This window comes from Adiantum capillus-veneris, chromosome 25, assembly GCF_014529385.1.
Source record: "Adiantum capillus-veneris isolate H3 chromosome 25, ASM1452938v2, whole genome shotgun sequence".
NCBI classification, from domain to species: Eukaryota; Viridiplantae; Streptophyta; class Polypodiopsida; order Polypodiales; family Pteridaceae; genus Adiantum; species Adiantum capillus-veneris.
In genome coordinates this window covers 87720444-87729889 of record NC_140955.1, presented here as the reverse complement: position 1 = coordinate 87729889, position 9446 = coordinate 87720444, and the positions used below count along the sequence as shown (strand labels likewise).

The window sequence follows — 9446 nt, the reverse complement described above, 5'->3', positions numbered from 1 at the left end:
CAATTGTGTGCCCCATGCTAGGGGAGGATGGAATTCACACTTCAAATGAATGATTTGAGTCACGCTTCATAAGAGGGCTCCCCCAGAGGCCCTCTAAAGGTTCCTTTTAAGGGTATTGCAAGCGCAATTGTATGCCCCATGCTAGTACATCGCCTGCCTTTTGAAGGAACCTAGGTAGGTAGCTGCTACAGAACCACCTTCCACAATATCAGACATAAGCGGTTTTGAGCCAAAGGCATGTAAATTCTTTGTGGTGATGAAGAGCCTTGGAATTATAAGGCCCTTTAAGGTCACCTCCAAGGATGGAAGTGTCCCCTAAAAGATGAAAAGTTTGGTGTGGACAAGTCAGGGGTAGAGCACCAACCAGAATGGGCATAGTTGAGAAGCACGGTGGTGGTAGCATCCTGCATGCGAAACTCCTCTAAGGAATGGTGTATGTTCCCAGGCACATGTTAAGGTGGGTCACCCTGTCTGTCCGGACAAGTATAGACCATAGTCGTCAAAAGGGGGGAGAAGAAAACGATAGGAAATGTCTTTGACGATGTGGTGGTGCTGTAAGAAAACGCGTGAGCAGGGTGCAAATCTCGCGATGACGAGGGTCTGTGCGTGATGTAGTAGGTAAAGTTGACGTCGCAACATTCCAATTTCACTCGGCTCTGCCTCTCTGCATTCGGAATCTGGATCCAAATCCTGCTGACCTGCTCTGAATTTGCTCTCTTCCTGGTCGTTGAAACGCGTCGAGAAGTCGCCTTCCTTCTGTCTTCCTTTGACGGTTGACTGGCCTCCTTCCTCCCTCCTTCCCCCTCATAAAGACCCAAAGCGTCACCATAGCCACGCACTCAGAAGCTTCGCCATAACTCCAGCTGAATTCTCCTTCTACACGCCTCCATTTTGTATGTTAATTGTAGATTTTGCAACCCATTTCGCTGCTTCTTTGCCTCGCCAGTCTTGCCTCCGCAGGTGGGCAGTTTGGCTCCCCCTTCTTCTGCTGCTTCCCTGCTTATGCACTCTCCTACCCCAGCTATGGATAACTGGTTCATCAGCTCTACGGCCGATCGCCTCTTAACCCAAGCTCTGACACGCGAGTTGTGCTCCACTAGCGCTTCCTCCTCCTCTTCCTCAGGGCCCTCTTTGGAAGGCTCCCCATCCTTTGTACACAGAAGCAAATACTCAGATTATAGCCTTCTCCATCTCCAAGCACAGAGCAACCTCTCGCAGGTAGGAAGCCCTCTGTCCAGCGATTCCGAGTGCAAGGAGCCGTCCGAAAGCCCTCTCAATCACTCCAATGCTAGCAATGTAATTGGAATGAGCACTACAGTGAGCACGAACTGCTATCCAGTCACAGAAAGATGCCTCACCCATCATAAGCAAGCTCCTCAGAGAGGATACAACAAGGCACCACAAGCACCTTCCTCTAGTGTATTGTCCTCTCAAGCATCTGTTGGAGCTGGAGCATCGAAAGTAAGCAAGCGGCGGTCACGCTCAAACAAGAAACCGCCAATTGCTGTCCTCGCCGCAGACACCTCCAACTTCAGAGCTATGGTGCAACAGCTCACAGGCATCCCTGCACCCCAAGCTCTCCCTCAGTTGTGGGGCACCTGTGGTGTACCCCTATTAAAGCCTCAACCTACAAGGCTTAGCCCATTAGACTTAACCACCCTTGATACATCATCCTCCTTTCTCGCTCCTAGGATAAATCCTTTCTTGCAAGCAGGTCATCATGCGTTGGCTGGATTATTGCGACCAGATCTTTCCTATCTTCAGGGGAAGGGCAAGCTTTTGCGCAGTAGTTATCCCAATATGATGAATTACGATGCTTTTATATCGGCTTCGGCTTCGACAGCGTCAATGTGTTCTAGTGTTTTGGATGTACAAGCCAAAGCAAATTCCTATGTGAATTGTGCAACAGGGGATTTACAACATCCATATGCATCTGCAAATATGGCAAAAGAAGGTGGGCATTGCACCGTCGCGGGGCTTTCTTCGACGTCAATAGAGAGCTTCCTTATGGACGATGAGGAGCACAATCCAAAATCATCTCACAGTGCGATTGATTCATGGCTGGCTTTTGATGGGGGAGCTACAGCTAATCTCTCTCCAACAGTTGATTTTACTAGAATAGCTTCATGAACTTGTTCCTTACTGTAGAACTTTAGAACATTAACAGCCTCGTAACTCTATAGTTTAGTATGGCTTGTACAGTTTTTATTAAGAGCAAGTCAATCCTTGTCTAGAACTGTAGAGGCATATACCTAAACGAGCTTTAAGTTCCTGTGACATAAACCTCAAAATACAATTTGTAACATGCCATTCAACTGGCAGTTTTGTTTGTGTACAGATCTCCGGGCTTCATTATGTGAGAACATGCCAAATGTCTTTGATTTTTAAGACTGATTTCATACTATGTATTGACTGTTGTACGAATGAGGAGTTTCACATGGTAGATTGAAGGATCAATATGATGTGCAATTAGCATCTAGTTACAAACCAACAATAGAGTAAGCTTATATGCAACTTTTGCTCTCAATGAACTACCTAGGCCCCGACCTAAGTTGCTCTAGTTTACTCCTAGTTCAAGCCACAATCTGATCGGCATGCGGTGCGCATTCTCGAACGTCAACATCAGTTTACTCCCAAGTCATATGCCAACTTTTGCTCTCAATGAACTACCTAGGCTGACCTAAGTCGTTCTAGTTTACTCCTAGTTCAAGCCACAATCTGATCGGCATGCGGAGCGCATTCTCGAACATCAACATCAATATCCCTCGATGAACTACCTAGGGTGAATTAAGATGCTCTAGTTTACTCCCATTCAAGCAACAAGTTGATCATCTTTAACCTTCGATTTGTCCCCGCACCCGCACCCGCGCCCCCCACCCCAACACCCCGGCTCGTCGCGCCGCCTTTGCACTCAGCTATATCTAAACCAAGCATGGGAGATGGGATCAAAGGCTCCCATCACTCTAGGGCCTTGACACTAAGCGGGTGTCCTAGATTTTGTCGCAAAAATAAACTCCGGTATTTTTGTAAACTCAGATACTTGAGTTTACAAAAATACTCGTGTTTACTTTCTCCCACCGCGATACATTTTACACCTCAAAACTCCACGAAAGCTTCTACATTCCACAAGTATGTGTGGGCGATGTGGTTAAAGCACGTGGCTCTCATCCCTCAAGTTGGCGATGTGGTTAAAGCACATGGCTCTCGCCCTTCACAAGTTGTGGGTTCCATCCTCCGAGGTGGGATGGGAGGGCCAAGGGGGTGAAGTAAACTCAAACACCCGAGTTTACATTTTTTCCAAGTTCACTTTGCCCAAGATTTACGGTGCTCAATCATCCCACCGTAGATCCCATCTCCTCCCATGCCCGTGTGAGGGGGGGGAGGGGGGGGGGGGGGACCATTTTGATTTCTTTCCTCTTCTTTTTTTTGGCTCAGATTTGAAAAGGTTTTAAAAATTGAAAGTTTTTTATGATTTTCAAAAGCCTACTTTCTCTCTTTAAAACCCCAACATATCTATTTTATGGTAAGCAAAAAGCATTTTTGGACCTCTAAAAAGTAAAAGAATAGTACACCCAAAAGCCTAAAAATTTGTTTCTTTCAAAAAATATCAAATTATCATCTTTTACTCTTAAAAACCTATTTCATACCCAAAAAGTGATTTCTTTCCTCCTCTTTTTTGGCTTGGATTTGAAAATATCTTAAAAATTGAAAGGTTTTTAAAATTTTCAAAAGTCATAACAAGCAAGAATAATGGTGACCGGATGCCATAAGAGCTCACGGAAGCAGCAAGGGTATACATGCTACCATCCACTAATGGCCCCACCATGTTTGAAATAGTGCATTGCCTAGAGTTTGTAGTAGCCCTTGTTTTCTTGAGTGAAATATTACATGCAACGCATAATGAGTTTTCCTTTAATTTTGAAGCATATTTATAAGAGGAAAGAGAAGAGGAGCTTTTGGGGGAATATTATTCAAAATTTGAATTTGACATATTCTTGAGGGAGAAAAGAGAATATAAAATAATTTAGAGTGTATATATGTAAGAAAAATAACTTTAAAAGTTTCATTTTCTTATGCTTTTTTTTTCACATATCTAAGACTTGGAGAGAAGTTTTCTTTTTTTTTTCAAAACAAAACTCACAATTGTGAGTGGATTATATTGAGCAGCCCAAAAAATTACAAGGTTTTGTCATGCTCATGTTAAGCCATGACAACATCCAGGGATTATAATTACAACGGCTATCAGGGCAGCCACCCCTACCACCCTGCCTCCACATCCTTGATACACAAGGTCCATACTCTTGTCATTTTGAGATCTTTTGTTTACCGATGGCCAAGATTTGTCCCCGTCCTAGGCATTGCATCTGCTGACAACAAGGCACAAGTAGTCCTAAACCAATCCTCCGAGTGATGTTTGCGCCCGAGTGCCCATATTAGCACTTTGCTTTCTTTTATAATTTCTGCGAAGCTTGCCACCTCAAATCTTCCTTCAAAAACACGACGGTTCCTTGTCTGCTACACATTATGAAAGAAGAAGTATCTGACGATCTGAGTGCTGACGAGGAGTGCAAGACTACCTATATTTTACCTCGAAGGCATAGGTCAGTCTTGAAAAAGCTAATTTTCCATGTTCTCTGGACCCACTTGCATACTTTCCCTGCAAGGCCTTTTATAGTTGGGCAATCCATGAATAGGTAGGCCAGATCTTCACTAGCTAAAAGTGGATCCAAATGATTTTAAAAAAAAAAAAAAACTTTTTGGCTCTTAGTTATGCACCCTTTTTATAATGTGGCATGGAAAAGGGAAAAGGGAAGATTTTATTATGGAGAGTTAATGTCATCCCGCCTTTTTCTTTCCATCACTCTCAAAAAATAGAAAGGAAAAATGACTTCTTAGCTCCACCCCTATTTGGGCCTAAAAAATTCTAGAGAAACCTATGAAAAAAAAGACTAATGAATGCACTTGTCCCCTTAACCACACACAATATTAAACTTAATCCCTTAAAGTTAAGGATTTCTATATGGCCCATGCAAAGTCCATATTTTCCTAATGACACGAAGTAAGATATCCAGTGAATGGCTAGCTTTGAGGCTCCAAATGCATGAACAAAATTGTAATTCATTAGAAAATTTTGGAGTTCGTCAATTTTGGAGTTTGTTTGAACGACTTTCTAAGAAAATATAAATTTTAGCGTTCTCTCTCTAGAAAATAAATGTGGTAAAAGAAAAGGTGCCCTTGGTATAACCGTTCAAAAAGTGTACTTAAAAGTAGATTCGTTCCACAACGTTATAGCAGCCATGATGATTGAGAAAATGTCTCTTTTCAATTACATTGAATGCACCTTGTCATCTTGAAGGGAGATTCAATGATTCAGCTTTCTTCTCTTTGCAATGTTTCTTGCACTGAGCAGTAATGGCTATCTTGTCTTCCTTGCAATGAGCACTAATGCCTTCTCCTCCACACCCACAAACCTCCTCGCCAAAGTGTTACGGCATTAGTCGCACATGCGGTCCTGCGGAGGTCTGGACACTGCAGATCAGGAGTCATGCGGTATGCGGCGGTCGTGGCGGCAGTTCTTCACAGGATATCATGGGACAAGAGTGTGTGCACCGTTCCCGATCTGCGCTGGAGCAGCAGTTGTATATGGAGGGGCATACCTATCTTTTGATGTAACCCAACCAATCTCTATGATATTCATGGCATCTACTGTTGTAACTCTGTGTCTGGATCACACATGAATGAAGCAAGAGGTGTTTTGTGCCTGTGTACTGTGTACTGTCTTCTATCGTCATTCTATATGTTGATGTTCATATAATGTAGTTACAGGTAATCATTCTCGTAATGCCTAGTGCTCCTGTGCGGGCAATAGCCATTACATTTGGCGACCACGATGCGTGATGGACGACCTGCGATGAATATGCATGCGCACTAGGTCGCAGGGTCCGCCTGACCCTGTGGTTCCAATTGTAGGAAGACGTCGGAGGAGAGGCGGTTCGGATGAATTTGTTTTGTCTTCACCGCAGATTGAGGAATCTGTATCTCCATCACCAAGCCCGGTGCGTGGTAGGCGGTTGCGGCGAGCGAGGCGTACTCCGCGCAGTCAGTCATGTCCTCCTGTCGTACGTTCACCCTCACCCACATAGGTTGCTCCACCACCGTCTTTGGTAAGCAGTCCGGGGGTGCCTCCGCCACTGTCTCCACCTCCTAGTGCTCGTCAGCTTTTTCCGGGAGGAGGTACAGTTGGGCAAGGGGTGATGGCTCATCCTCAGATTAAGTATAGTCGGTTTCAAGGTCTTTCGAGCGAAGACCCTTATGCACATTTACGCCAATTCAATAAAACTTATGGATTGAATCATCCTGGGGTGGTGATTCCTCTCCATCAACAATCAGTGTTTGAATCTACACTCTCGGGGAAAGCTGCGAAAATGTTGTCCGAATATCCTGATGATCATTTTCAGACGTATGTTGACGGATCCACAGCCTTTCTACGAAGGTTTCGAACGGAAAAGACAGTCCCTCAACATTTGGAAAAGCTTCGAACGGTCCGGCAGAAGTCATTGCCAGTGGAGGATTACGCTGCAAAATTTCGGATGCTTTTGCAAAGGGTACATCAGACACAAAGGCCGTCAGCCGAAGTGCTAAATGATTATTTTTTACGGGGGCTCAACAAGGATCTCATAACGGCTATGGCAACAGTGGATAAGGTAACTACTCCACTGGATAATGTAATTGCTAGGGCTGTAGTAGCAGGAGAGGCTTTAGAGGATACGAAATCTCCAAAGAAATCAAAGAAAAAACACAAGAAGAAATCTCATCGGAAGTCGCAAGACAGTGGCAGTGATAGTTTGGAGTCATAATCCGTAGTATCAGATTCCTCAAACTCGGGCAACATCGATTCAGAGAAAGAATCGGAAGAGACACCGCGGAAAAAATCCCAGCGTCACGGGAAAGGTGTTTCATCCGGATCGTCGGAATCGGCTACGGTGGCTAAAAGTCTGAAGAAACTATGGTGTACCCAATGTTGGAATCCGTGCCATGCTGCTCTGGAGTGCACAATGAATCAGAGGTGGTGTGCGATTTGCATGACCAATACTCATAATACAGTGGAATGTTATTTCAATGGCCGGGGTCGTCGGAGTCGGGGAGACTCTTCTACCTGGCAACAACCACAGATAGGGCAGGGACAAGAGCCTACTGTGGCGATGACTCATGCTCATACATCAGAGACGCCTGTGCAAGGTCAAGCAGGAGGACGGGGTCAAGAGGGAGGACGAAGTCGCGGAAGAGGTGGCCGAGATCCTAATCGCCCCAAGACATGCCTTTTTTGTTTGGGGGATGGACACTGGCGATCCGAGTGTACTGAAGCTATGGAATACGATCGGAAGAAACAGGAATGCACTGCAGGGAAACAGCCTAGTGCGTCTATGGTTCAGATTGAAGGACTGGAGGAGTCTGATCCAGTGGTTTCATTAATCACGCGATCGGGTAAAAATGTGGTTCCAACACCCGATGTGAAGGTTCCGGATTGGATGGCTTAGGAAGAAGTGCGGAAAAAGAGTATGTCCTGGTTGCCACATTCCGCACCACCAGTGAAGTCAGCAGGACCATCCACTGTGGGCCTGGAAATAAAGGAAGGAAAAGCTGGAAATAAGGATGATATTAGAGAACAGGAGGATTGAAATTCAGTTTGGAAAGAGGTCCTTACGTCACCAATACAAGTACCTCTGGGTTCATTGCTGAAATTGGTCCCGAATTTTCATCATGCATTGCTGCGACAAACGTCCATTGAGCTGAGGGAAGTTGCCATCGAGAAAGTTGAAAGCGAGGAGGATGATTCAGCCCCGTTGCCGACAAAGGATACCCGCATTCCGGAGCTTTCAGTTAGATACCATGGAACATACATTGACAAGGTACTGCTGGATGGAGGAGCGGGAGTAAACATTATTACTCAAGCAGCTTGTGAGCGTTTTGGCCTCAGTGATTGGGAGCCTGCACCCTTTATAGTCCGCATGGCATATCAAAGAAGAGTACAACCAGTGGGTTTACTTCGGGGCATTGTCTTGGATGTGGCGGGCTTATCCTTTGCTGTTTCCTTAGTAGTCTTGAATATTGAAGATCATAATCAGGATTATCACATTATCTTGGGGAGACCCTGGTTACGACAAGCGAGGGTAAAGCATAATTGGGAAGCAAATATGCTTACCGTAAAGAAGGGTAGAAGAAAAGTGCGGGTGATGTTGGGAACATGCAGACAACCAGTTCATGCAGCATGGAATATGCGGATATGCAAGGATTGGATCCTAAGTTTAAGGATGTTTTCGCATGGGAATATGCGGATATGCAAGGATTGGATCCTAAGTTTTATCAGCATACGATAAATCTGAAACCGGATGCGGTGCCAGTGAAGCAGCACTCATATAGGATGAATCCGAATGTGGCAAAGCAAGTTAAGATGGAAATTGATCGTCTGTTGGAAGTGGGTTTTATATTGATAATCCGGAGTGGATTTCTCCAATTGTGGTCGTACCAAAGAAAAACAAGCAAATCCGAATTTGTGTGGATTATCGGAAGTTGAATGCCGCTACTATTCCAGATCCTTTTCCTCTTCCATTCTTGGATTCCATTTTGGATGATGTAGCAGGACATGAGATGTATACTTTTTTGGATGGATTTAGTGGATATAACCAAATCCGAATGGCATTGCGAGATCAACCAAAAACAACTTTTATTACCGCATGGGGTGTGTTTGCCTGCACAGTGATGTGGTTCGGATTGCGGAATGCACCTTCAACTTTTCAAAGGGATATGTTCCAAATTTTTGGTCCTTATTTGACGGATTTTATGAGAATTTTTTTGGATGATCTCAGTGTTTTTGGAGCCCAATTGGAGCATTTGAAGCAATTACGGTTATGCTTTATGAAATGCAGAGAGGTAAAATTCAGTTTGAATCCTTTAAAGTGTGCATTTGCTGTTCGCAGTTGGCAGGCTATTGGGGCATATAATTTCTGAAGATGGTATTTCCGTGGATCCGGATAAAATTGCCGCAATTATGGAAGCGCCTCCACCGCGGAACCAGAAACAGTGCCAGATTTTCCTGGGTCAAGCCCGTTGGCATGGGAGGCATTTACGGTTTGTCGCGCATTTGGCAATCCCGATTACTTAGGCAGCGCATGCTATAGATTTTGAATGGACACAGGAATGTGACTTGGTTTTTCGGAGATTAAAACTTCAGCTATCCAAAGCTCCGATTATGCTTGCTCCGAATTGGGGTCAGAATTTTCATGTGTTTGTGGATGCTTCGGATCGAGCTATTGGCAGTGTGCTAATGCAGGAGCAGAGTCAAGGATGGTTCCGACCTGTCTATTATGCTAGTAGACGATTATCATCCGCAAAAAGAAATTATTCAGTAACTGAAATGGAATGTTTAGGGATGATTTATTCAGTGA

The 9446-nt window shown here is 44.6% G+C and overlaps 1 protein-coding gene across 1 annotated transcript; it reads left to right on the top strand.

Annotated features, from left to right (window-relative positions):
* Positions 1-798: 798 nt before the first annotated feature.
* On the top strand, positions 799-2404 carry LOC147425227 (uncharacterized). The gene has a single exon (XM_086500433.1). The coding sequence runs from the start codon at positions 1003-1005 to the stop codon at positions 2128-2130; it is 1128 nt and encodes a 375-aa protein (XP_086356559.1). The 5' UTR covers positions 799-1002; the 3' UTR covers positions 2131-2404.
* Positions 2405-9446: the final 7042 nt, after the last annotated feature.